Source organism: Puntigrus tetrazona, chromosome 4 (genome assembly GCF_018831695.1).
Source record: "Puntigrus tetrazona isolate hp1 chromosome 4, ASM1883169v1, whole genome shotgun sequence".
Taxonomy (NCBI): domain Eukaryota; kingdom Metazoa; phylum Chordata; class Actinopteri; order Cypriniformes; family Cyprinidae; genus Puntigrus; species Puntigrus tetrazona.
Genome location: NC_056702.1, coordinates 25,940,173 through 25,967,685, shown reverse-complemented (window position 1 = coordinate 25,967,685; position 27,513 = coordinate 25,940,173). Strand labels below are relative to the sequence as shown.

At 46.1% G+C, this 27,513-nt stretch overlaps 1 protein-coding gene and 7 non-coding genes across 8 annotated transcripts; 1 reads left to right on the top strand and 7 right to left on the bottom strand.

The window, feature by feature from the left end:
- Window positions 1–12,064: 12,064 nt before the first annotated feature.
- On the top strand, window positions 12,065–14,926 carry LOC122342356. The gene is made up of 6 exons (XM_043236136.1): window positions 12,065–12,200; window positions 12,426–12,588; window positions 12,905–12,971; window positions 13,424–13,504; window positions 13,950–14,054; window positions 14,165–14,926. Exons 1-6 carry the CDS (start codon window positions 12,065–12,067, stop codon window positions 14,924–14,926), a joined length of 1,314 nt encoding a protein of 437 aa, XP_043092071.1.
- A 1,041-nt stretch (window positions 14,927–15,967) lies between these two features.
- Window positions 15,968–16,049, bottom strand: trnas-uga. The gene has a single exon. It is a non-coding gene; the product is annotated as a tRNA-Ser (tRNA).
- Window positions 16,050–18,180: 2,131 nt separating this feature from the next.
- trnas-uga lies at window positions 18,181–18,262 on the bottom strand. The gene has a single exon. It is a non-coding gene; the product is annotated as a tRNA-Ser (tRNA).
- Window positions 18,263–18,526: 264 nt separating this feature from the next.
- Window positions 18,527–18,610, bottom strand: trnas-aga. The gene has a single exon. It is a non-coding gene; the product is annotated as a tRNA-Ser (tRNA).
- A 1,860-nt stretch (window positions 18,611–20,470) lies between these two features.
- Window positions 20,471–20,552, bottom strand: trnas-uga. The gene has a single exon. It is a non-coding gene; the product is annotated as a tRNA-Ser (tRNA).
- A 262-nt stretch (window positions 20,553–20,814) lies between these two features.
- Window positions 20,815–20,896, bottom strand: trnas-aga. The gene has a single exon. It is a non-coding gene; the product is annotated as a tRNA-Ser (tRNA).
- Window positions 20,897–23,126: 2,230 nt separating this feature from the next.
- Window positions 23,127–23,207, bottom strand: trnas-uga. Its single transcript has one exon. It is a non-coding gene; the product is annotated as a tRNA-Ser (tRNA).
- Window positions 23,208–26,503: 3,296 nt separating this feature from the next.
- Window positions 26,504–26,585, bottom strand: trnas-uga. The gene has a single exon. It is a non-coding gene; the product is annotated as a tRNA-Ser (tRNA).
- Window positions 26,586–27,513: the final 928 nt, after the last annotated feature.

Here is a 27,513-nt window from a genome sequence, read left to right as displayed (position 1 = left end):
GAAGTATAATTTAAATTAAAAGTGAAAAACTGAACTGAAGAGAATATTGACAATCAGCAACATAAAATTAATAAAAGGTTTATTGGCAATTTCAGAAAAAATTCGTAGCATTAAGTAACGACTTTTATTCCTGGCAGCAGCGGGATTCGAACCAGGTACCTCGTGATCAACCGTTCTCCCTCACAAATGAATAAAACAACAGGAAAACGTTTTTTAAAAGCAATTTTATTGCAAACAAACACTTACAAAAACATTGCTTTTAGCGCTAAAGGGATTAGAGCCACTTTCCTCCTCATTTTCCTCTTTTTCGCCTTTTTCTCTTCTTCCCCCTTCTCCCCCCTTCTTCCCTCGCCTTCCATTTCTTCCCCCCCTCTAACAGACTATTGTTCCCCTACCTCTCTGATTGGCTCCCCAACAATGGACAGCTCGCGCTCTGATTGGCTCCCCAACAATGGACAGCTCGCGCTCTGATTGGCTCCCGTCCATTCTCAAAGCGCGTGCTTGGTTGGCCGTTAAATCCATTGTCAAAATGGAAAGTGAGCTCGGCGATTGGACGCGCATGAAACACAGGCGATCCTGCTCCAGGTAAGCGCCATCCAGGCTCGGCTCAATCTGCCGGCTTATTACTTGTTAGTATATAACGTATCCACAAAGCGCCGAGGTGAAACCTGCAAAAACGGAATTGCGGAAGAGAGAGCAAAGACCGTGGAAGGTACAATTATCGGCACCAAATACTAAAGTCAAAGGGCAATCGCCATCCGTAGTTGGCAAGGTTCGCACCAGCACCGGATGAGGTGGCAAAAAACATGGGAGAAGATTGTTGCCTGTTGGCAAAAAGCCTGCCGTGACCAGTTCGAACCGGGGTTGCTGCGGCCCTAGCAAGAGAGTACTAACCACTATCACGATCACGGCACGCCACTGAACCTCAGTGGTGAGAAGGGCTGGAAGCATTGGTCCGGGGCAGAGAGGGAGGAGAAAGAAAAAAAAATAACACAGCCCTTTCTCTTCTGCATGCAGGCGAACACTCTGCCACGACTACGGAGATCAGGCTTCACATTGAGGACAAAGCAGGCTGAAAAGTGGATGGGGTTTTCAGTGCTGAGCCTGGAGTCCACATGACTGCACTTTGCCGCTTCTCGGCCCAGTTGACCGAAAACTTGATGGTTGCTATAGCGATCCTGGGTGGCAAAACAGCCAGGTAGTAAGCCTCAGTACCCCTTAAACTAAAGCACAATATCTCGGTTAATTCACCAACTTCATTTGCTTCAATTCACAGATTCAAGCCCCTTAAAAATAGGCGTGCGCTCTCATGAAGGCAATGTTTGGACATGTCTGTAGCCAAGCAAGGGAATTAGCTCAAATGGTAGGCGCTGCGCAGCATGCGAGAGGTAGTGGGATCGTGCCCGCATTCTCCAAGCTTGGGTCCGCTCTTTTAAGCTCACTTCCCTACAGAGACAGCCTGCGCATGACGGCAACCAATCTAAGCACCCCTGAAAGCGTTTTTGACTGACTGCTGCCAAAAGATTCTTCAGACAGGGTCTAAAACAGAGTCAGAGGCTAACCACTACACCATGTAACCCTAGCTAGGGCCGTTTGGGCTCAGAGACAACCAATTTGAAGTAACCCATTTGCTGAATTAACTGGTTCTTATTCTTTGGCATTTAAGAGAGATGTGGGGCTATCCTCACTTTAAAGAGCTATTTTGTAAGTTTTGAGTCTTTTCAAAATGCCACGTTCTTTTCACGTTTCTTTAAGAACAATCTTGAGTAATAAGATGAGAGCATTGTTTAGAAGATGCTGGCCTGCAGCAGGAGGCCGCCATCGATAGGACTGCCTTTTCGCCCAAACAGGCACTTGAACCCTGGGCGCTCAGATTAAAGTCTGATGCTCTACCGACTGAGCTACCGGGCTCAGACCACCAACTTGATACTCGTATCAACAAAGCGCCCGTTGTGCAGCCTGCAAAACAGGAATTGTGGAAGAGAGCAAAGAGCCGTGGAAGATGCAATTGGTCAGCAAGCTTCGTGAGTCGGCAGGGTTCGAACCTGCTTGGCGGGGAGACCCCAATGGATTTCAAGTCCATCGCCTTAACCTCTCGGGCCCACGACTACTGCAACACAGAGTAGAGAGGGGTCCCACTGGGGGTTTCCATAGCACCGCACGTTTCCAGCCGTGTATAATGCAATCCAAGTGATGTTCCAAGTGCTTGAATCTACAAAGATAAGTCGAATAAAACACCACAGTCCAGAAATGGTGATCGCCAGCAGATTTGTAAAGTGAAAGGCTGTTTGCTTGCCATGCTGCCTCTTTTATACCGTTTTTCCTGTTTCCTGTCATGTGATCAGTCACATGTACACACGTCCAAATGCGTAAGAGGAAGAAAATGGCCAAGACCACATGGAAACCTGGTAAAATTCAAAAATACATCAAATCACACTGAGCAGGTTAAAACATGTAACCCTATGTACTACATGTAGCTGCTGTTCTTACTATGCCAAAATGTGACGACCAATTTGAACTAACCCAGTTACTTAATTAACTGGTTCTTATTATTTGGGATTTAAGACAGGTGTGGGGCTATCCTCACTTGAAAGAGTTATTTGGAAAGCTGTGAGTCTTTTGAAAAATGTGCATTCTTCTTAAAAAATTTTTTTAGAACAATCTTGAGAATAAGATGAAAGCAATGTTTAGAAGATGCTGGCCCTGCAGCAGGAGGAACAGCGGTACCAACTAGGAGAACTGAGACTCACTCAGTTGACTTCATGAGCACTCTTTCCCACGAGCTGGCTCGGGTGTGCCGAGCTAGGGATATGGAGGCGCCATCAATAGGATTGCGTCGCGCCGAACAGGGACTTGAACCCTGGTCCCTCAGATTAAAAGTCTGATGCTCTACCGACTGAGCTATCCAGGCTCGGCTCAATCTGCCGGCTTGTTACTTGTTAGTATATAACGTATCCACAAAAGCGCCGAGGTGAAGCCTGCAAAAAGCGGAATTGCGGAAGAGAGAGCAAAGACCGTGGAAGGTACAATTATCGGCACCAAATACTAAAGTCAAAGGGCAATCGCCATCCGTAGTTGGCAAGGTTCGCACCAGCACCGGATGAGGTGGCAAAAACATGGGAGAGAAGATGTCGTTGCCTGTTGGCAAAAGCCTGCCGTGATCAGATTCAAACCGGGTTGCTGCGGCCACTGCGCGGAGAGTACTAACCACTATCACGATCACGGCACGCGCCACTGAGCCTCAGTGGTGAGAAGGGCTGGAAGCATTGGTCCGGGGCAGAGAGGAGGAGAAAGAAAAAAAGTAACACAGCCCTTTCTCTTCTGCATGCAGGCGAACACTCTGCCACGACTACGGAGATCAGGCTTCACATTGAGGACAAAGCAGGCTGAAAAGTGGATGGGGGTTTTCAGTGCTGAGCCTGGAGTCACATGACTGCACTTTTGCGCTTCTCGGCCAGTTGACCAAAAACTTGATGGTTGCTAGCGATCCTGGGTGGCAAAACAGCTTGTAGTAAGCCTCAGTACCCCTTAAACTAAAGCACAATATCTCGGTTAATTCACCAACTTCATTTGCTTCAATTCACAGATTCAAGCCCCTTAAAAATAGGCGTGCGCTCTGCGAAGAGCAGTGTTTGGACATGTCTGTAGCCAAGCAAGGGAATTAGCTCAAATGGTGGCGCGCCAAAGCAGCATGCGAGAGGTAGTGGGATCGATGCCCGCATTCTCCAAGCTTGGGTCCGCTCTTTTAAGCTCACTTCCCTACAGAGACAGCCTGCGCATGGCGCAACCAATCTAAGCACCCCTGAAAGCGTTTTTTGACTGACTGCTGCCAAAGATTCTTCAGACAGGGTCTAAAACAGAGTCAGAGGGCTAACCACTACACCATGTCACACCTAGCTAGGGCCGTTTGGGCTCAGAGACAACCAATTTGAAGTAACCCATTTGCTGAATTAACTGGTTCTTATTCTTTGGCATTTAAGAGAGATGTGGGGCTATCCTCACTTTAAAGAGCTATTTTGTAAGTTTTGAGTCTTTTCAAAAATGCTGGCGTTCTTTTCACGTTTCTTTAAGAACAATCTTGAGTAATAAGATGAGAGCATTGTTTAGAAGATGCTGGCCATGCAGCAGGAGGCCGCCATCGATAGGACTGCCTTTCGCCCAAACAGGCACTTGAACCCTGGACCCTCAGATTAAAATTCTGATGTTCTACCGACTGAGCTACCCGGGCTCAGACCACCAACTTGATACTCGTATCAACAAAGCGCCGTTGTGCAGCCTGCAAAACAGGAAGTGTGAAGAGAGAGCAAAGACTGTGGAAGATGCAATTGGTCGCAACTCGTGATCGGCGGGGTTCGAACCTGCGGGGAGACCCCAATGGATCTCAAGTCCATCGCCTTAACCTCTCGGCCACGACTACACCGACCTGCTGCCCTCCAGGTCCGTTGACTGCAGGAAGAAAGCAGAATAGACCGCCAGCGAGCTTCAGACACAATGTCCAGCTGAAGGGTGAGGTGGCAAATAGGAGTCTGAGGGCAAAAGGCGGCGAGACCGGTTGGAAGCGGGGTTGCTGCGGCCACAGCGCAGGGTACTGACCACTGAAGATGACGGCGTGCTACAGTCCAGGATTCAAAAAGTCCGCGACTTGTTTATGCAATGCAGCGGGCGAACGCAAAAAGCGTGAGTCGGCAGGATTCGAACTGCGCGAGGAGCCCCAATGGATTTCTAGTCCATCGCCTTAACCACTCGGCCACGACTACTGCAACACCGAATAGAGAGGGGTCCCACTGGGGGGTTTCCATAGCACGCCACGTTTCCAGCCGTGTATAATGCAATCCAAGTGATGTTCCAAGTGCTTGAATCTACAAAGATAAGTCCGAATAAAACACCACAGTCCAGAAATGGTGATCGCCAGCAGATTTGTAAAGTGAAAGGCTGTTTGCTTGCCATGCTGCCTCTTTTATACCGTTTTTCCTGTTTCCTGTCATGTGATCAGTCACATGTACACACGTCCAAATGCGTAAGAGGAAGAAAATGGCCAAGACCACATGGAAACCTGGTAAAATTCAAAAATACATCAAATCACACTGAGCAGGTTAAAACATGTAACCCTATGTACTACATGTAGCTGCTGTTCTTACTATGCCAAAATGTGACGACCAATTTAGACTAACCCAGTTACTTAATTAACTGGTTCTTATTATTGGGATTTAAGACAGGTGTGGGGCTATCCTCACTTGAAAGAGTTATTTGGAAAGCTGTGAGTCTTTTGAAAAATGTGCATTCTTCTTAAAAATTTTTTTAAGAACAATCTTGAGAATAAGATGAAAGCAATGTTTAGAAGATGCTGGCCCTGCAGCAGGAGGAACAGCGGTACCAACTAGGAGAACTGAGACTCACTCAGTTGACTTCATGAGCACTCTTTTTTTCACAACGAGCTGACTGAGGTGTGCCGAGCTAGGGATATGGAGGCCGCCATCAATAGGATTGCCTCACGCCCGAACAGGGACTTGAACCCTGGACCCTCAGATTAAAAGTCTGATGCTCTACCGACTGAGCTATCAGGCTCCGGCTCAATCTGCCGGCTTGTTACTTGTTAGTATATAACGTATCCACAAAGCGCCGGTGAAGCCTGCAAAAGCGGAGTGCGGAAGAGAGAGCAAAGACGTGGCAGGTACAATTATCGACACCAAATACTAAAGTCAAGGGCAATCGCCATCCGTAGTTGGCAAGGTTCGCACCAGCACCGGATGAGGTGGCAAAAATACATGGGAGAAGATCGTTGCCTGTTGGCAAAAGCCTGCCGTGACCAGTTGAACCGGGGGTTGCTGCGCCACAACGCATGAGTACTAACCACTATCACGATCACGTACGCCACTGAGCCTCAGTGGTGAGAAGGGCTGGAAGCATTGGTCCGGGGCAGAGAGGGAGGAGAAAAAAAATAACACAGCCCTTTCTCTTCTGCATGCAGCGAACACTCTGCCACGACTACGGAGATCAGGCTTCACATTGAGGACAAAGCAGGCTGAAAAGTGGATGGGGTTTTTCAGTGCTGAGCCTGGAGTCCCACATGACTGCACTTTTGCGCTTCTCGGCCCAGTTGACCGAAAACTTGATGGTTGCTAGCGATCCTGGGTGGCAAAACAGCGGTAGTAAGCCTCAGTACCCCTTAAACTAAAGCACAATATCTCGGTTAATTCACCAACTTCATTTCGTCAATTCACAGATTCAAGCCCCTTAAAAATAGGCGTCGCTCTGCGAAGGCAATGTTTGGACATGTCTGTAGCCAAGCAGGAAATTAGCTCCAATGGTAGAGCGCTAAGCAGCATGCGAGAGGTAGTGGTATCGATGCCCGCATTCTCCAAGCTTGGGTCCGCTCTTTTAAGCTCACTTCCCTCCAGAGACAGCCTGCGCATGGCGGCAACCAATCTAAGCACCCCCTGAAAGCGTTTTTGACTGACTGCTGCCAAAAGATTCTTCAGACAGGGTCTAAAACAGAGTCAGAGGGCTAACCACTACACCATGTAACCTAGCTAGGGCCGTTTGGGCTCAGAGACAACCAATTTGAAGTAACCCATTTGCTAGATTAACTGGTTCTTATTCTTTGGCATTTAAAAGAGATGTGGGGCTATCCTCACTTTAAAGAGCTATTTTGTAAGTTTTGAGTCTTTTCAAAAATGCGCGTTCTTTTCACGTTTCTTTAAGAACAATCTTGAGTAATAAGATGAGAGCATTGTTTAGAAGATGCTGGCCCTGCAGCAGGGCCAGCATCTTCCACGACTATGGAGATCAGGCTTCACATTGAGGACAAAGCAGGCTGAAAAGTGGATGGCGCTACCTGGAGCAGGATCGTCTGTGTTTAGCGGTCCAATCGCCGAGCTCGCTTTCCATTTTGACAATGGGCCAGAGCGGCCAACGCGTCGCGCTAGAGAATGGGCGGGGAGCCAATCAGAGCGCGAGCTGTCCATTGTTGGGGAGCCAATCAGAGCGCGAGCTGTCCATTGTTGGGGAGCCAATCAGAGCGCGAGCTGTCCATTGTTGGGGAGCCAATCAGAGCGCGAGCTGTCCATTGTTGGGAGCCAATCGCTCTGTGTTGCGAGAATGGGCGAGCCAATCGCGTTGCCCGAGCGCACCGCTCAATCAGCGTTTCCAAGTGAGATCAGCGAGAATAAAACTGCTTAGTTTTAGCTGACTTTACGCAGTCCTGATTTCAATTCGACAGACAGAAGAAAATTGCATAATTCGACAAAGTAAGTATTAAATGTTTTTTTTCTCTCCGTTTGCTATGTTTTTGAACTGATAATTCATTACGTTTTTCGTCCATCGTTCTTGTTTTGCATTTAAAAACTATGACTTCGTAGCGAGTTTTTAACATCATCTCTATAATTGCAATTTGCCTTTAATCTTACTTATTAAATTCCATTTAGTCGTTTTATATCTCGCGTTCGTTACAACTGTCATTAAATTCCCCGGGGAAATTCTAAATGATTTGACTTGAGTGACGTGTGGTGTAGTAACCATGACGTGTTTTGTCGTGTGTTTGTCGTCGTGTTGTTTGCCTTTAATCTTACTTATTACGTTCCATGATTTTTTTTTTTACTCGAACGGTATAAACTGTCGTGCAGTGTAAAAAAAATGCTTGAAGACATAGTCAGTAAAGTACAGTAGTGAAAGTGTAGTAATCTCTTTATTATTGTTATTATTCTTTGGAAGATCAGGTTTCAACTGTATAAACAAAGTTTTGCTATACAGATTTTTATGACTGAAAAAAAAACAACATAAACATTTAGCATGTGCAATATTTACTATAGTGGAAGTGTAGGAAAAGTGTTTTGTTAGCATAGTTTCATAGTTTATAATCTCACATATTAAACTCTTATATGCCTGTAATTTAAACAAAAAAAATTATATTTATTTTGGGTGAAAAACAGTAGTTCATCAAAATTTGTCGTTTTGCTATAGTGTGAATGTAGTAATCCTGTTTTGTGTTTGCAGATTGATTACTATTTGTATAAACACATATGCAAGTGCTAAACATAATCATTTTAAATGACAAAGGAAAGTAATAAATTAATTAACCATAGATATATAAACGTGCAGTTACAAAAGTGTAGTTACTATGAAGAAACATACGTTTAACCACAGTTTTGAACTGAATTAACAATGCGTTTTATTTTTGATGTCATTATTACACACTAAATGTAGTAACTAACATAACAGTAAATTGGCATAATTGGATGTAACTATTCAAACTAAACAAAAACTAATCTTACCTCTATTGTAAGTGCATTTAGTAATAATAATGTTCAAATACTGTATAATTAAAGTGTAACACTTTAAAAACAAGGTTTATTTATTATTTATTTGTAGTAAAATAATTTTCATTTGCTGTAATGAGTGCTATTATTTGTTACCTTGAATGTGTGTGTATATATATATATATATATATATATATATATATATATATATATATATATATATATATGTATGTATGTATATATATGTATGTATGTATATATGTATACATATATGTATGTATGTATGTATGTATATATATATATATATATATATATATATATATATATATAATTATATCATTATAAACAAATTGAAATTGTCTGTGTAGTTGTCCAGTACTTGCAAAAATGCACATTATTTAGAGTTACTTCCAAATTGTGTTTAGATGAGTACCAAGCCAAAGACCCACAAGGCCATGGGTGATGTCGAGTGGATGACCAGGTTGAGGGCTTTTGCAAGTTCTGGTGCATGGCCTTCTGGAGGCAACAGACCAGCACCACGGCAGCGGAAGTGGTATGACCTCTACCAGAAGGTAAAGTTACCAGTATCTCATTATATTGTACGGAGGTGAATCAAAACCTGTAAATGCAATAAGACTAATCTGAGAAGGGATATCCAAAGGAACAAAAGGACTTCAAAAGAGAGCAAACAACACCACCACCCCCTGTTGTGTTTATGACACCCTCTTCACCTCTGCTCTTCCTGCTTCCCCTCCTTCTGCCCAAAATACTTGGTTTAAAGTTAATTAGGAGTAAGGCATTATATGTCATGTGTCTTATGAACCTATTGTTCTTCACTTTTGAATGTTTGGTTTCATTTGAAAGGTCTCAGTGCGATTGGTAAATTGGTCTCAATTTCACAGTAATCACTTATATTATGGAAAAGATTAGAACTTGGTAGAACTGTGTTTCTGTTGGGAAGGGGTGTGTCCGCCTTTTGGGTCTCTGAGCGTGTTCCGTCCAGGTGTGACACTGGAGCACGGGGAACCTAAACACCAAAGGTTTTACAACTACATTTGGGATCTCTTTGTAGATAAGGAAAGTGACAAAACACAACAAGGCTGGAAAAAGGGGTCATCTGACAATGGTGCAGACCAAATCAGTAAACAGTAAAATTTACATTTTCAGATTGAGAAATGCCCCTGCAAGCTCATGGACAGACCACCCTCTTTGGTGGGTCCAAGGCATGCAGTTGTGGATTCCACACCACCAAGGTCATATATTTTAAAATTACATTAAATTTCAATATCACAATGTTGTTGTGCTGTTTCAATACACCTCATGCTCTTCTGCTGTTGTTTCCAGCCTGCCACTGCTACTTTATCACAGGCCACTGCTGCACCTCCACAATCTGAGGCTTCCAGACACGGCTCCTGCCCACGGTCATTCCTGAGGCCCTCTTCTACTTTATCAATGGTGAATATTTTCTTTGTAGTTAATGTTATATTTAGAATGATCTTGGATTTGTTTGATATGATTTACAAAATTTACTGGTATTCCTATCCTTGTGACGACACAATAACATGATAAATACCAGGTGAACACAAACACCTACGGACACGCACACACACACGGACATGCACGCACACACACACACACACACACACACACACACACACACAAAGTAACACACAAAGTACATAATAGACTCCAATTAAACTGTATAATAAAAAAAATAATCAACGTATCTTGGATGACCACCTAGTTGCATGATGATGTTAACTTTGTTTCTCTTTTTAGTTCACTAAATCACGGTATAGTGGGTCACAGTTGTCTTCACTAAAGCCCAATTTAGTAGAGCGGAAGACCCCAGCCCTTCTCCATCCTCTGTGAGGACCCCAAGTGCTTCTCCTCCCAGCCCCTCACCTTCTCCATCCTCTGTGAGGACTCTAACCGTGGCCACTGTGAGAACCCCTTGCCCTTCTCCATCCTTTGTGAGGACCCCAAGTGCTTCTCCTCCCAGCCCCTCACCTTCTCCATCCTCTGTGAGGACTCCAACCGTGGCCACTGTGAGACCCCTCGCCCTTTTCCATCCTCTGTGGGACGGCAAGCTCTTCTTCTTCCTCTCCGAGACCTCCCAGCCCATCCTTACTGCAGACCCACGTTCCTGCTCCATTCTCTGTGAGTACATTATCACCAATTTATTGACTGTAGTGTATAGTAGTTGCAGGCTTCATTTACACAAAAATCTAATTTTCATCCAATCAGGAGGAGCCTAGAAGAGTCCAGCCAACCCCTGCCGAGGACTTAGCTTCAGTCAGGCTACCAGTTGAATTAGGCAAGACCATCCCTGTGCAGGACCAAAGGTGGATTGCCAACACTTTATTTCACTCTGGCAAGCTGCGGCCAGATTTGAAGCTGTGGTATGAGCCTCCCATCCCGGCCCTCATTTACCACCAGACACCAACACCTGACCGGTTCTTTACCCATCGGCTAATGGTGTGGATGCCCTACCACCTGTGGAAGGTGACGGTTCACTGTCCGACTTGTAACAAGAACCTAACAGGTTATGGTGTCCACAAAAGGGCCAGGAAGGTCCTGGATATTGACAGGTACTACCTGCTGGTGACAGAGACACTCCCAGGTGTACTGTGTGTTCTCAAAACTATCTGTCAACAAGCCAGACTGTCCGGGACCAGCTCGACCTGCCGCGCAGAAAATGTTCCGGCTGATTCTGACACGCAAGTAAGTCAGCGGTAAAGTAGTCTAAAGATGGCTTTTGTGAAGACTGAAACGACTCCACAATGAACATGCAAATAATCATCCAAAATTAACATTTTTAGGTATGCCTGTGACATCCGTGTCATTAGGCTGCCGGGACGGGCGCTAGGCAACAGTCCAGCTCGATTGGGCGGCAGTTGAAAGAACCATGGAGAGGAATGGCTGAATCGGCTGGCACACTATCTTGGGGAGTGTGCTGACTTTGTCGATCGACCCAGCCTGTATCCGGTGGTCTGCCAGGAGCCTCCAGAGCCAATCGACATTCCCACCAGTCGTTGGCTGCTGTCAGTATACGGCAGGGATATCCTCTCCAGAATTGAGCATATAAAAGCCAGCATCACATCCATCTTTGGCAACATCTTAAAGATGGATTCCAAAAAGGTAACGTAAAAAATTCCATTCTGTAGTGTTCCTTTATATAAATATATACCATCAGAAAGACATTATTGTTATTATTGTTCATTGTTGTCACATCATAAAAGTCTTGTTACATTTGTAAATTTCAGATCACAAAGAAGCTGGCCGGCCATGGGCGAGAGGACAGCACTCTGGGTAACCTCCATTGGAAATGAGGTTGGCCAGATAGTGACCAGTGTGCTGTCAGTGCAAGAGGGCCAGGACTGAGCAGAATGGTGGCTGGTGTAATGGAGCGCTACCGCAAGGCTGCCATTCCACCACCAGTGCTGCTTTATGTGGACTGTGGCTGCTGCGTGAGTGATGGAGGCGACAAGCAAGCTGCAGACCAGGTTTGGGAGTGGCAGACCTTCACATACGGCTGGACATCTGGCACTTTATGAGGAGGCTGGCCGTGGGCTGCACCACCGATGCCCATCCCCTCTATCCCACCTTCATGGGATGCCTGTCAGCCTGCATTTTTGAGTGGGGCGCTGGAGACCTCAGTCTGTTGCGGCAGGCAAAAGGAAACAGATGATGGCGGAAGGTTTGCCAGCTATTACTGACATCCTGGTGGACAGAAGCATCAGTAAAAAGGAGCTGAGCCTTTACTGCGCGGGGAGGACCACGAGGTGAAAGAGGCCACCATACGCCTCATGGAGAGGCTGCTGCAGGACCTGGGGGGTGCAAACGGTAGGGACCTTATGGGTGTGCCACTTCTAGATGAGGTGCGCATGGAGCACATCTGGCGTGTGCAGAAAGCGGCATGTCAGGTGCATTCAGGGCGTGCGGGTGTGCCTCTGTACACAGAGATAGGCACCACCACAAAGGCGGAGTCATCCTGACCAGGTATCGTTGTGCCAGAGGTCAACGTCCCTTGAGTCCTTCCACTGCCACTTAAACAGGTTCATTCCAGGTCGATTGTCTCACATGTGTAAAGTTTTAATTATTTTCAAGTTCTGTTATTCATATCGAAAGGCTTGTAATTTTTATGTGTATGATTTTTTCCTCTTCTAGGAACCAGTGCAAATGCGCTGAATTTTCAGCTCTACCTGCTGGAAGGCCTGAACAGGTGGAATCAGGACCGGGCAGCTGCATCAGTGACCAGCAAGCCAGCGTCCCTTCTCACGTCGCCCGGAAATGACCCACTGTGTCAACACCAACAGCCTGAAGGTGTTCGGTCGGCCTTTTGTGCCATCTTTCCAGCCACCTGCTGAATACACTGGTATGTCATCCACTTGTCTGGTTGCATAATACTTTTGGTTTGTGGTTTTCACTGTTCTGAGTCTTTGCTTTTATTATTCTCATTGCTGAACCTGACCATGTAAAACATCTTTCAAAAACATAAAAAATAGTAATGTGTTCAAAATTTTGACCTCTCCTGTATGTGTGTGTCCTTTTTATTTTTTTTTTTTTATTTTTTTAAAAGGAGCTGCTTGGTGTTGACTACCTGCTCAGTCAGACTGGACAGCCCCTAGTAGTGGATCCTGACTCAGAGAAACAGAAAACCTGTTGGAGGATGTGGATGAAGGCGTGGACGAAGAGGACGAGGGCTTCGGGGAAGTACAAATAGATGACATTACTCAGTCAAGTCTTACCAATGACCCAAGCTTCTCTGTCTCCCCCCATTTTTTGCCAGCTGCCTCCTCCACCATGGCTTCTGCGTCCACCGTCCAGCCAGCTGCCTCCTCCATCGTCCCAGCCAGCTGCCTCCTCCACCGTCCAGCCTGCTTCTGCGTCCACCGTCCAGCCAGCTGCCGCCTCCACCTTGGCTTCTGCCTCCACCGTCCAGCCAGCTGCCTCCTCCAACGTCCAGCCAGCTGCCGCCTCCACCTTGGCTTCTGCCTCCACCGTCCAGCCAGCTGCCTCCTCCAACGTCCAGCCAGCTGCCGCCTCCACAATGGCTTCTGCCTCCACCGTCCAGCCAGCTGCCTCCTCCAACGTCCAGCCAGCTGCCGCCTCCACCGCCAGCTTCTGCCTCCACCGTCCAGCCAGCTGCCTCCTCCACCGTCCAGCCAGCTGCCTCCTCCACCTTGGCTGCGGCTTCATTTATTCAGCCTGCTGCCTCCTCCATGCCAGGTGCATCAGAATCTGTGGTATGTAAATACCTTGTTATATGTGCACTCAGACTGATTTGGATTGCTTATGACATTATATATAAATGAAACCTTTCTACCAACATACGGGTATTCCCTAATATTTTCTTACACTCTATTCTATTCTGTTCTATCAGGAAATCATTACATTTATGTTTTGCCAATAAAATAGTTTTATTTGTTAAATATTTATTATAATTAGTTAAAGTACAAAACATTTTAACATTTGTATTACAAATATCAAATATAGATTATGAACTGTTATGCTAAGAAAAGTTAAACAAAGAGTTTAAGATGATCTGAAGCTTCTTTATACTATCTGAACTTGATGCTTGTCAACAAAATCACATCTAGAAATGTGTATATATGTATTTGTTTTTTGTCCAACGTAACTGTATAAACTTAACTGTCATAATATTGCTCGTTTCTGTCTTTTTTTCCTCAGGCTTTAGATAGTGCTGGTGTGCCAGGCATGGACAGAGTGGACAGCCTGGCGGAGTATCTGGTGGAGCTTAAGAATCAGTCATCGCTGATCCTCACCAACCAGCAGGTCAGGAACATTCAAGTTTCCTTATTTCCCCCCATTGACCTGCCATATGTCAACACTTGCACGTGTTTTGTTTTCTCATTTGCTATGTGTAATATGCCCTATCTGCTTAGGTGAGCAACATAGTTGCTCTTTGGCAGAACCTGCTGGACTATGATAAGCAGAGGGTGGTGTTTGCTGCCAGACACCAGAGCAAGCTGGACACGGGGAGGTTCAGATCCCCCAAGAAGAGGCAGGAGTTCACTCCAGGGGTGGAAAGTGTAAAGAGGCATGCACTCACCACCACTGCCCCTCTTGCCCAGTGGCCAGATTGCTGTCGTCTCATCGAGACCATTTTTGTCAAGCTCTGTGCCATTCACAAAAGCCCAAAGAAGAAGGGGGTTGGCACAGTGTCGAGGTGGGACCTCATCTTGGAGGACTATAAAAAAATCAGGCAGCGTATTCTGACCAATGCCGCCGTTATGCAGCAGACCACCTTGCAGCTGGTGAATGTGAGCCACACCACACTGGTTCAGTGGCACAACAAGAGGGTGAAAAGGCAGGACAGCGCAGTTTTGATGCAGGGGCTGCAACTGCCTAGCCGTTTGTCTGTGGCAGCCGACCCTCTACCCTCTGCCAATGTGCGCCCCCATCTCTGCCCCCAAGCAGGACCATCTCACCAATACCACCTGCCCAGTAGCACTGTGGGCCAGGCACGTGTGAAGAAGAGGAAGAGGAACATCGCTGCAGCGGAGATACCTCAAATCCCTCGGCGACTTTTACCTGCTCCACTCCCAGGTGCTCAGCTGGTGATGCTGGCTCCATTGGCCACGCAGGGACTAACAGGGCCTCCTGCTCCAGCTCGTGCTCCAGTTAGAAAACTGACCCATGAGTAGAGCACAATACGTGTAAAAAATGTGGGCAGTTTAGGACAGTGGAGACTGGGCACAGCCAATACAAGGGCATTATATACTGCCCCTCTGTAGAGACACTACCAAAGGAGCAGTGGTTGGACAATATTAAAAAAACTAAATAAAAAAAAGAAACTTAAAAGAAGGTTTTATTTATGTGTATAGTTTTATTTAAATTTTTTTACCGAAGAGAAATTCAAACTTTTTATTTATGTAAGATGTTTATTTATGTGTATAGTTTTGTTTTGAATGCACAAGTGTCGTGGATATTTTTAAGGTTTGTTCATGTGTATTGTTCTGTTCTTTCTGTTTGTTTTGCAATGAATAATTGGCTATGACTAATTGAAAAATAATAAAAAGGTCCTGATTACATAACTCTCTTTTCCATATGTTTTACTTTTCTACATTTTCATTCAAAGGTTATAGACATTTTAAAAATTCAGAGAAATTTTAGGATTGTTTCAGAAATAAACTGACTATTTATACTATTTTATTTAGAAAATAGCTGCAGTAGAAGTGTAATTTAAACTAAAGTGAAAAACTGAACTGAAGAGAATATTGACAATCAGCAACATAAAATTAATACAAGGTTTTTGGCAATTTCAGAAATAATTCGTAGCATTAAGTAACGACTTTTATTCCTGGCAGCAGCGGGATTCGAACCAGGTACCTCGTGATCAACCGTTCTCCCTCACAAATGAATAAAACAACAGGAAAACGTTTTTTAAAAGCAATTTATTGCAAACAAACACTTACAAAAACATTGCTTTAGCGCACAAAGGGATTAGAGCCACTTTCCTCCTCATTTTCCTCTTTTTCGCCTTTTTCTCTTTTTCTCTTCTTCCCCCTTCTCCCCCCTTCTTCCCTCGCCTTCCATTTCTTCCCCCCCTCTAACAGACTATTGTTCCCCAGCTTTGGCGCATGGCGGCAACCAATCTAAGCACCCCCTGAAAGCGTTGTTCAACCTGCAAAACAGGAATTGTGGAAAGAGAGCAAAGACCATGGAAGATGCAATTGGTCGCAACTCGTAGTCGGCAGGATTCGAACCTGCGCGGGGAGACACCAATGGATTTCAAGTCCATCGCCTTAACCTCTCGGCCACGACTACACCGACCTGCTGCCCTCCAGGTCCGTTGACTGCAGGAAGAAAGCAGAATAGACCGCCAACGAGCTTCAGGCACAATGTCCAGCTGAAGGGTGAGGTGGCAAATAGGAGTCTGAGGGCAAAAGACAGCGAGACCCGGATTGGAAGCGGGGTTGCTGCGGCCACAACCTTGTTTATGCAATGCAGCGGGCGGAACGCAAAAGCGTAGTCGGCAGGATTCGAACTTGCGCGGAGAGACCCCAATGGATTTCTAGGCCATCGCCTTAACCACTCGGCCACGACTACTGCAACACCGATTAGAGAGGGGTCCCACTGGGGGCGGTTTCCATAGCACCGCACGTTTCCAGCCGTGTATAATGCAATCCAAGTGATGTTCCAAGTGCTTGAATCTACAAAGATAAGTCCGAATAAAACACCACAGTCCAGAAATGGTGATCGCCAGCAGATTTGTAAAGTGAAAGGCTGTTTGCTTGCCATGCTGCCTCTTTTATACCGTTTTTTTCTGTTTCCTGTCATGTGATCAGTCACATGTACACACGTCCAAATGCGTAAGAGGAAGAAAATGGCCAAGACAACATGGAAACCTGGTAAAATTCAAAAATACATCAAATCACACTGAGCAGGTTAAAACATGTACTACATGTAGCTGCTGTTTTTACTATGCCAAAATGTGACGACCAATTTGAACTAACCCAGTTACTTAATTAACTGGTTCTTATTATTTGGGATTTAAGACAGGTGTGGGGCTATCCTCACTTGAAAGAGTTATTTGGAAAGCTGTGAGTCTTTTGAAAAATGTGCATTCTTCTTAAAAAATTTTTAAGAACAATCTTGAGGAATAAGATGAAAGCAATGTTTAGAAGATGCTGGCCCTGCAGCAGGAGGAACAGCGGTACCAACTAGGAGAACTGAGACTCACTCAGTTGACTTCATGAGCACTCTTTCCCAACGAGCTGACTCGGGTGTGCCGAGCTAGGGATATGGAGGCCGCCATCAATAGGATTGCCTCGCGCCCGAACAGGACTTGAACCCTGGACCCTCAGATTAAAAGTCTGATGCTCTACCGACTGAGCTATCCAGGCTCCAGCTCAATCTGCCGGCTTGTTACTTGTTAGTATATAACGTATCCACAAAGCGCCGAGGTGAAGCCTGCAAAAACGGAATTGCGGAAGAGAGAGCAAAGACCGTGGAAGGTACAATTATCGGCACCAAATACTAAAGTCAAAGGGCAATCGCCATCCGTAGTTCGCAAAAGGTTCGCACCAGCACCGGATGAGGTGGCAAAAAACATGGGAGAGAAGATTGTTGCCTGTTGGCAAAAGCCTGCCGTGACCAGTTCGAACCGGGATTGCTGCGGCCACAACGCAGAGTACTAACCACTATACGATCACGGCACGCCACTGAGCCTCAGTGGTGAGAAGGGCTGGAAGCATTGGTCCGGGGCAGAGAGGGAGGAGAAAGAAAAAAAAATAACACAGCCCTTTCTCTTCTGCATGCAGGCGAACACTCTGCCACGACTATGGAGATCAGGCTTCACATTGAGGACAAAGCAGGCTGAAAAGTGGATGGGGCATGGCGGCAACCAATCTAAACACCCCCTGAAAGCGTTTTTTGACTGACTGCTGCCAAAAGATTCTTCATACAGGGTCTAAAACAGAGTCCAGAGGGCTAACCACTACACCATGTAACCCTAGCTAGGGCCGTTTCGGCTCAGAAACAACCAATTTGAAGTAACCCATTTGCTGAATTAACTGGTTCTTATTCATTGGCATTTAAGAGAGATGTGGGGCTATCCTCACTTTAAGAGCTATTTTGTAAGTTTTGAGTCTTTTCAAAATGCGCGTTCTTTTCACGTTTCTTTAAGAACAATCTTGAGTAATAAGATGAGAGCATTGTTTAGAAGATGCTGGTCCTGCAGCAGGAGGCCGCCATTGATAGGACTGCCTTTCGCCCAAACAGGCACTTGAACCCTGGACCCTCAGATTAAAAGTCTGATGCTCTACCGCCTGAGCTACCCGGGCTCAGACCACCAACTTGATACTCGTATCAACAAAGCGCCCGTTATGTGCAGCCTGCAAAACAGGAATTGTGGAAGAGAGAGCAAAGACCGTGGAAGATGCAATTGGTCGCAACTCGTAGTCGGCAGGGTTCGAACCTGCGCGGGGAGACCCCAATGGATTTCAAGTCCATCGCCTTAACCTCTCGGCCACGACTACACCGACCTGCAGCCCTCCAGGTCCGTTGACTGCAGGAAGAAAGCAGAATAGACCGCCAGCGAGCTTCAGACACAATGTCCAGCTGAAGGGTGAGGTGGCAAATATAGAGTCTGAGGGCAAAAGAGCGGCGAGACCCGGATTGGAAGCGGGGTTGCTGCGGCCACAACGCAGGGTACTGACCACTGAAGATGACGGCGTGCTACAGTCCAAGGGATTCAAAAAGTCCGCGACTTGTTTATGCAATGCAGCGGGCGGAACGCAAAGCGTGGTCGGCAGGATTCGAACCTGCGCTGGGGAGACCCCAATGGATTTCTAGTCCATCGCCTTAACCACTCGGCCCACGACTACTGCAACACCGACTAGAGAGGGGTCCCACTGGGGGTTTCCATAGCACCGCACGTTTCCAGCCGTATAATGCAATCCAAGTGATGTTCCAAGTGCTTGAATCTACAAAGATAAGTCCGAATAAAACACCACAGTCCAGAAATGGTGATCGCCAGCAGATTTGTAAAGTGAAAGGCTGTTTGCTTGCCATGCTGCCTCTTTTATACCGTTTTTCCTGTTTCCTGTCATGTGATCAGTCACATGTACACACTGCACGCCAAATGCGTAAGAGGAAGAAAATGGCCAAGACAACATGGAAACCTGGTAAAATTAAAAATACATCAAATCACACTGAGCAGGTTAAAACATGTAACCCTATGTACTACATGTAGCTGCTGTTCTTACTATGCCAAAATGTGACGACCAGGTGTTTGAACTAACCCAGTTACTTAATTAACTGGTTCTTATTATTGGGATTTAAGACAGGTGTGGGGCTATCCTCACTTGAAAGAGTTATTTGGAAAGCTGAGAGTCTTTTGAAAAATGTGCATTCTTCTTAAAAAATTTTTAAGAACAATCTTGAGGAATAAGATGAAAGCAATGTTTAGAAGATGCTGGCCCTGCAGCAGGAGGAACAGCTATGGTACCAACTAGGAGAACTGAGACTCACTGAGTTGACTTCATGAGCACTCTTTCCCAACGAGCTGACTGGGTGTGCCGAGCTAGGGATATGGAGGGCCGCCATCAATGGGGATTGCCTCGCACCCGAACAGGGACTTGAACCCTGGACCCTCAGATTAAAAGTCTGATGCTCTACCGACTGAGCTATCCAGGCTCCGGCTCAATGTGCCGGCTTGTTACTTGTTAGTATATAACGTATCCACAAAGCGCCGAGGTGAAACCTGCAAAAACGGAATTGCGGAAGAGAGAGCAAAAGACCGTGGAAGGTACAATTATCGGCACCAAATACTAAAGTCAAAGGGCAATCGCCATCCGTAGTTGGCAAGGTTCGCACCAGCACCGGATGAGGTGGCAAAAACATGGGAGAGAAGATTGTTGCCTGTTGGCAAAAAGCCTGCCGTGACCCGGATTCGAACCGGGATTGCTGCGCCACAACGCAGAGTACTAACCACTATCACGATCACGGCACGCCACTGAGCCTCAGTGGTGAGAAGGGCTGGAAGCATTGGTCCGGGGCAGAGAGGAGGAGAAAGAAAAAATAACACAGCCCTTTCTCTTCTGCATGCAGGCGAACACTCTGCCCACGACTATGGAGATCAGGCTTCACATTGAGGACAAAGCAGGCTGAAAAGTGGATGGGGCATGGCGGCAACCAATCTAAGCACCCCCTGAAAGCGTTTTTTGACTGACTGCTGCCAAAAGATTCTTCATACAGGGTCTAAAACAGAGTCCAGAGGGCTAACCACTACACCATGTAACCCTAGCTAGGGCCGTTTCGGCTCAGAGACAACCAATTTGAAGTAACCCATTTGCTGAATTAACTGGTTCTTATTCATTGGCATTTAAAGAGAGATGTGGGCTATCCTCACTTTAAAGAGCTATTTTGTAAGTTTTGAGTCTTTTCAAAAATGCGCGTTCTTTTCACGTTTCTTTAAGAACAATCTTGAGTAATAAGATGAGAGCATTGTTTAGAAGATGCTGGCACTGCAGCAGGAGGCCGCCATCGATACGACTGCTTTTCGCCCAAACAGGCACTTGAACCCTGGACCCTCAGATTAAAAGTCTGATGCTCTACCGACTGAGCTACCCGGGCTCAGACCACCAACTTGATACTCGTATCAACAAAGCGCCGTTGTGCAGCCTGCAAAACAGGAATTGTGGAAGAGAGAGCAAAGACTGTGGAAGATGCAATTGGTCGCAACTCGTAGTCGGCAGGGTTCGAACCTGCGCGGGGAGACCCCAATGGATTTCAAGTCCATCGCCTTAACCTCTCGGCCACGACTACACTGATCTGCTGCCCTCCAGGTCCGTTGACTGCAGGAAGAAAGCAGAATAGACCGCCAGCGAGCTTCAGACACAATGTCCAGCTGAAGGGTGAGGTGGCAAATAGGAGTCTGAGGGCAAAAGACGGCGAGACCCGGATTGAGGCGGGGTTGCTGCGGCCACAACGCAGGGTACTGACCACTGAAGATGACGGCGTGCTACAGTCCAAGGGATTCAAAAAGTCCCGCGACTTGTTTATGCAATGCAGCGGGCGGAACGCAAAGCGTAGTCGGCAGGATTCGAACTCTGCACGGGAGACCCCAATGGATTTCTAGTCCATCGCCTTAACCACTCAGCCACGACTACTGCAACACCGAGTAGAGAGGGTCCCACTGGGGCGGTTTCCATAGCACCGCACGTTTCCAGCCGTGTATAATGCAATCCAAGTGATGTTCCAAGTGCTTGAATCTACAAAGATAAGTCCGAATAAAACACCACAGTCCAGAAATGGTGATCGCCAGCAGATTTGTAAAGTGAAAGGCTGTTTGCTTGCCATGCTGCCTCTTTTATACCGTTTTTTCCTGTTTCCTGTCATGTGATCAGTCACATGTACACACGCCCAAATGCGTAAGAGGAAGAAAATGGCCAAGACCACATGGAAACCTGGTAAAATTCAAAAATACATCAAATCACACTGAGCAGGTTAAAACATGTAACCCTATGTACTCCATGAAGCTGCTGCTCTTACTATGCCAAAATGTGACGACCAATTTGAACTAACCCAGTTACTTAATTAACTGGTTCTTATTATTTGGGATTTAAGACAGGTGTGGGGCTATCCTCACTTGAAAGGGTTATTTGGAAAGCTGTGAGTCTTTTGAAAAATGTGCATTCTTCTTAAAAAATTTTTTTAAGAACAATCTTGAGAATAAGATGAAAGCAATGTTTAGAAGATGCTGGCCCTGCAGCAGGAGGAACAGCGGTACCAACTAGGAGAACTGAGACTCACTCAGTTGACTTCATGAGCACTCTTTCCCAACGAGCTGACTCGGGTGTGCCGAGCTAGGGATATGGAGAGCACGCCATCAATAGGATTGCCTCGCGCCCGAACAGGGACTTGAACCCTGGACCTCAGATTAAAAGTCTGATGCTCTACCGACTGAGCTATCCAGGCTCCGGCTCAATCTGCGGCTTGTTACTTGTTAGTATATAACGTATCCACAAAGCGCGAGAGTGAAGCCTGCAAAAACGGAATTGCGAAGAAGAGAGCAAAGACCGTGGAAGGTACAATTATCGGCACCAAATACTAAAGTCAAAGGGCAATCGCCATCCGTAGTTGGCAAGGTTCGCACCAGCACCGGATGAGGTGGCAAAAAAACATGGAGAGAAGATTGTTGCCTGTTGGCAAAAAGCCTGCCGTGACCAGTTCGAACCGGGATTGCTGCGGCCACAACGCAGAGAGTACTAACCACTATCTGACGACGCGCACGCCACTGAGCCTCAGTGGTGAGAAGGGCTGGAAGCATTGGTCCGGGCAGAGAGGGAGGAGAAAGAAAAAAATAACACAGCCCTTTCTCTTCTGCATGCAGGCGAACACTCTGCCACGACTATGGAGATCAGGCTTCACATTGAGGACAAAGCAGGCTGAAAAGTGGATGGGGTTTTTCAGTGCTGAGCCTGGAGTCCCACATGACTGCACTTTTGCCGCTTCTCGGCCCAGTTGACTGAAAACTTGATGGTTGCTAGCGATCCTGGGTGGCAAAACAGCTTCGGTAGTAAGCCTCAGTACCCTTAAACTAAAGCACAATATCTCGGTTAATTCACCAACTTCATTTGCTTCAATTCACAGATTCAAGCCCCTTAAAAATAGACGTCGCTCTGCGAAAGGCAATGTTTGGACATGTCTGTAGCCAAGCAAGCGAATTAGCTCAAATGGTAGAACCTTCGCTTAGCATGCGAGAGGTTGTGGGATCGATGCCCGCATTCTCCAAGCTTGGGTCCGCTCTTTTAAGCTCACTTCCTCCAGAGACAGCCTGCGCATGACGGCAACCAATCTAAGCACCCCTGAAAGCGTTTTTGACTGACTGCTGCCAAAAGATTCTTCATACAGGGTCTAAAACAGAGTCCAGAGGGCTAACCACTACACCATGTAACCCTAGCTAGGGCCGTTTGGGCTCAGAGACAACCAATTTGAAGTAACCCATTTGCTGAATTAACTGGTTCTTATTCTTTGGCATTTAAGAGAGATGTGGGGCTATCCTCACTTTAAAGAGCTATTTTGTAAGTTTTGAGTCTTTTCAAAATGCGCGTTCTTTTCCACGTTTCTTTAAGAACAATCTTGAGTAATAAGATGAGAGCATTGTTTAGAAGATGCTGGCCCTGCAGCAGGAGGCCGCCATCGATAGGACTGCTTTTCGCCCAAACAGGCACTTGAACCTGGACCTCAGATTAAAATTCTGATGCTCTACCGACTGAGCTACCGGGCTCAGACCACCAACTTGATACTCGTATCAACAAAGCGCCGTTGTGCAGCCTGCAAAACAGGAAGTGTGAAGAGAGAGCAAAGACCGTGGAAGATGGAATTGGTCGCAACTCAAGTAGTCGGCAGGGTTCGAACCTGCGCGGGAGACCCCAATGGATTTCAAGTCCATCGCCTTAACCTCTCGGCCACGACTACACCGACCTGCTGCCCTCCAGGTCCGTTGACTGCAGGAAGAAAGCAGATTAGACCGCCAGCGAGCTTCAGACACAATGTCCAGCTGAAGGGTGAGGTGGCAAATAGGAGTCTGAGGGCAAAAAGACGGCGAGACCCGGATTGGAGGCGGGGTTGCTGCGGCCACAACGCAGGGTACTGACCACTGAAGATGACGGCGTGCTACAGTCAAGGGATTCAAAAAGTCCCGCGACTTGTTTATGCAATGCAGCGGGCGGGCATAAAAAGCGTGGTCGGCAGGATTAGAACTTGCGTGGGAGACCCCAATGGATTTCTAGTCCATCGCCTTAACCACTCGCCACGACTACTGCAACACCGGTAGAGAGGGGTCCCACTGGGGGTTTCCATAGCACCGCACGTTTCCAGCCGTGTATAATGCAATCCAAGTGATGTTCCAAGTGCTTGAATCTACAAAGATAAGTCAGAATAAAACACCACAGTCCAGAAATGGTGATCGCCAGCAGATTTGTAAAGTGAAAGGCTGTTTGCTTGCCATGCTGCCTCTTTTATACCGTTTTTCCTGTTTCCTGTCATGTGTGATCAGTCACATGTACACACGTCAAATGCGTAAGAGGAAGAAAATGGCCAAGACCACATGGAAACCTGGTAAATTCAAAAATACATCAAATCACACTGAGCAGGTTAAAACATGTAACCCTATGTACTACATGTAGCTGCTGTTCTTACTATGCCAAAATGTGAATGACTAATTTGAACTAACCCAGTTACTTAATTAACTGGTAAAAAGCATTGTTAATTCAGTTCAAAACTGTGGTTAAACGTATGTTTCTTCATAGTAACTACACTTTTGTAACTGCACGTTTATATATCTATGGTTAATTGATGTATTACTTTCCTTTGTCATTGAAAATGATTATGTTTAACACTTGCATATGTAATGTTTATACAAATAGTAATCAATCTGCAAACACAAAACAGGATTACTACATTCACACTATAGCAAAACAACAAACTTTGATGTAAAATGATTGTTTTTTACCCAAAATAAACTTTTAAAAATCTTGTGAAACTATGCTAACAAAACACTTTACTACACTCCCACTATAGTAAATATTGCACATAGTAAATGTTTACAAGCGTCACGTTGTTTTTTTCATTCAGATTTTTATGTATAGCAAAACTTTGTTTATACAGTTGCAAACTGACTAAATGGAATGTAATAACTAAGATTAAAGGCAAACAACGCGACGACAAAACACGTCATGGTTACTACACCACCGTCACTCAAGTCAAATCATTTTGAATTCCCGGGAATTTAATGACAGTTATAACGCTTTTTTCCCGAGATATAAAAGCGACTAAATGGAATGTAATAAATAAGATTAAAGGCAAATTGTAATTATAGAGAAGATGTTCAAAAGTCGTTCACGAAGTCATAGTTTTTAAGCATAAAACATGAGCAACGGACTAAAAGCGTAATGAATTATCAGCTCAAAAAACATAGCAAACGGAGAGGAAAAAAACATTTAATACTTACTTTGTCGAATTATGCAATTTTCTTCTGTCGATATTGAAATCTGTCAATTTTCCTCAGGACTGCGTAAAGTCTGCTCCCAACACAATGGATAGCGAGAGACCGGATTGGCTCCCCAACAATGGACAGCTCGCGCTCTGATTCAGCTCCCCAACAATGGACAGCTCGGCGCTCTGATTGGCTCCCCAACAATGGACAGCTCGCGCTCTGATTGGCTCCGTCCATTCTCAAAGCGCGATGCGGTTGGCCGTTAAATCCATTGTCAAAATGGAAAGTGAGCTCGGCGATTGGACCGCGAAACACAGACGATCCTGCTCCAGGTAGCGCCATCCAGGCTCCGGCTCAATCTGCCGGCTTGTTACTTGTTAGTATATAACGTATCCACAAAGCGCCGAGGTGAAACCTGCAAAAACGGAATTGCGGAAGAGAGCAAAGACCGTGGAAGGTACAATTATCGGCACCAAATACTAAAGTCAAGGGCAATCGCCATCCGTAGTTGGCAAGCAGTTCGCACCAGCACCGGATGAGGTGGCAAAAACATGGAGAGAAGATTGTTGCCTGTTGGCAAAAGCCTGCCGTGACCGGTTCGAACCGGGGTTGCTGCGGCCACAGCGCAGAGTACTAACCACTATACGATCACGGCACGCCACTGAACCTCAGTGGTGAGAAGGGCTGGAAGCATTGGTCCGGGGCAGAGAGGGAGGAGAAAGAAAAAAAAATAACACAGCCCTTTCTCTTCTGCATGCAGGCGAACACTCTGCCACGACTACGGAGATCAGGCTTCACATTGAGGACAAAGCAGGCTGAAAAGTGGATGGGGTTTTTCAGTGCTGAGCCTGGAGTCCCACATGACTGCACTTTTGCCGCTTCTCAGCCCAGTTGACCCGAAAACTTGATGGTTGCTAGCGATCCTGGGTGGCAAAACAGCTTCGGTAGTAAGCCTCAGTACCCCTTAAACTAAAGCACAATATCTCGGTTAATTCACCAACTTCATTTGCTTCAATTCACAGATTCAAGCCCCTTAAAAATAGCGTCGCGCTCTGCGGAAGGCAATGTTTGAACATGTCTGTAGCCAAGCAAGGGAATTAGCTCAAATGGTAGAGCGCTCGCTTAGCATCACGAGAGGTAGTGGGATCGATGCCCGCATTCTCCAAGCTTGGGTCCGCTCTTTTAAGCTCACTTCCCTACAGAGACAGCCTGCGCATGACGGCAACCAATCTAAGCACCCCTGAAAGCGTTTTTGACTGACTGCTGCCAAAAGATTCTTCAGACAGGGTCTAAAACAGAGTCCAGAGGGCTAACCACTACACCATGTAACCCTAGCTAGGGCCGTTTGGGCTCAGAGACAACCAATTTGAAGAAACCCATTTGCTGAATTAACTGGTTCTTATTCTTTGGCATTTAAGAGAGATGTGGGGCTATCCTCACTTTAAAAAGAGCTATTTTGTAAGTTTTGAGTCTTTTCAAAAATGCACGTTCTTTTTCACGTTTCTTTAAGAACAATCTTGAGTAATAAGATGAGAGCATTGTTTAGAAGATGCTGGCCCTGCAGCAGGAGGCCGCCATCGATAGGACTGCCTTTCGCCCAAACAGGCACTTGAACCCTGGACGCTCAGATTAAAAGTCTGATGCTCTACCGACTGAGCTACCCGGGCTCAGACCACCAACTTGATACTCGTATCAACAAAGCGCCATTGTGCAGCCTGCAAAACAGGAATTGTGGAAGAGAGAGCAAAGACCGTGGAAGATGCAATTGGTCGCAACTCGTAGTCGGCAGGGTTCGAACCTGCGCGGGGAGACCCCAATGGATTTCAAGTCCATCGCCTTAACCTCTCGGCCACGACTACTGCGACACAGAGTAGAGAGGGGTCCCACTGGGGGGGGTTTCCATAGCACCGCACGTTTCCAGCCGTGTATAATGCAATCCAAGTGATGTTCCAAGTGCTTGAATCTACAAAGATAAGTCGAATAAAACACCACAGTCCAGAAATGGTGATCGCCAGCAGATTTGTAAAGTGAAAGGCTGTTTGCTTGCCATGCTGCCTCTTTTATACCGTTTTTCCTGTTTCCTGTCATGTGATCAGTCACATGTACACACGTCAAATGCGTAAGAGGAAGAAAATGGCCAAGACCACATGAAACCTGGTAAAATTCAAAAATACATCAAATCACACTGAGCAGGTTAAAACATGTAACCCTATGTACTACATGTAGCTGCTGTTCTTACTATGCCAAAATGTGACGACCAATTTGAACTAACCCAGTTACTTAATTAACTGGTTCTTATTATTTGGGATTTAAGACAGGTGTGGGGCTATCCTCACTTGAAAGAGTTATTTGGAAAGCTGTGAGTCTTTTGAAAAATGTGCATTCTTCTTAAAAAATTTTTAAGAACAATCTTGAGGAATAAGATGAAAGCAATGTTTAGAAGATGCTGGCCCTGCAGCAGGAGGAACAGCGGTACCAACTAGGAGAACTGAGACTCACTCAGTTGACTTCATGAGCACTCTTTCCCAACGAGCTGACTCGGGTGTGCCGAGCTAGGGATATGGAGGCCGCCATCAATAGGATTGCCTCGCGCCGAACAGGGACTTGAACCCTGGTCCCTCAGATTAAAAGTCTGATGCTCTACCGACTGAGCTATCAGGCTCGGCTCAATCTGCCCGGCTTGTTACTTGTTAGTATATAACGTATCCACAAAACGCAGAGGTGAAGCCTGCAAAAACGGAATTGCGGAAGAGAGAGCAAAGACCGTGGAAGGTACAATTATCGGCA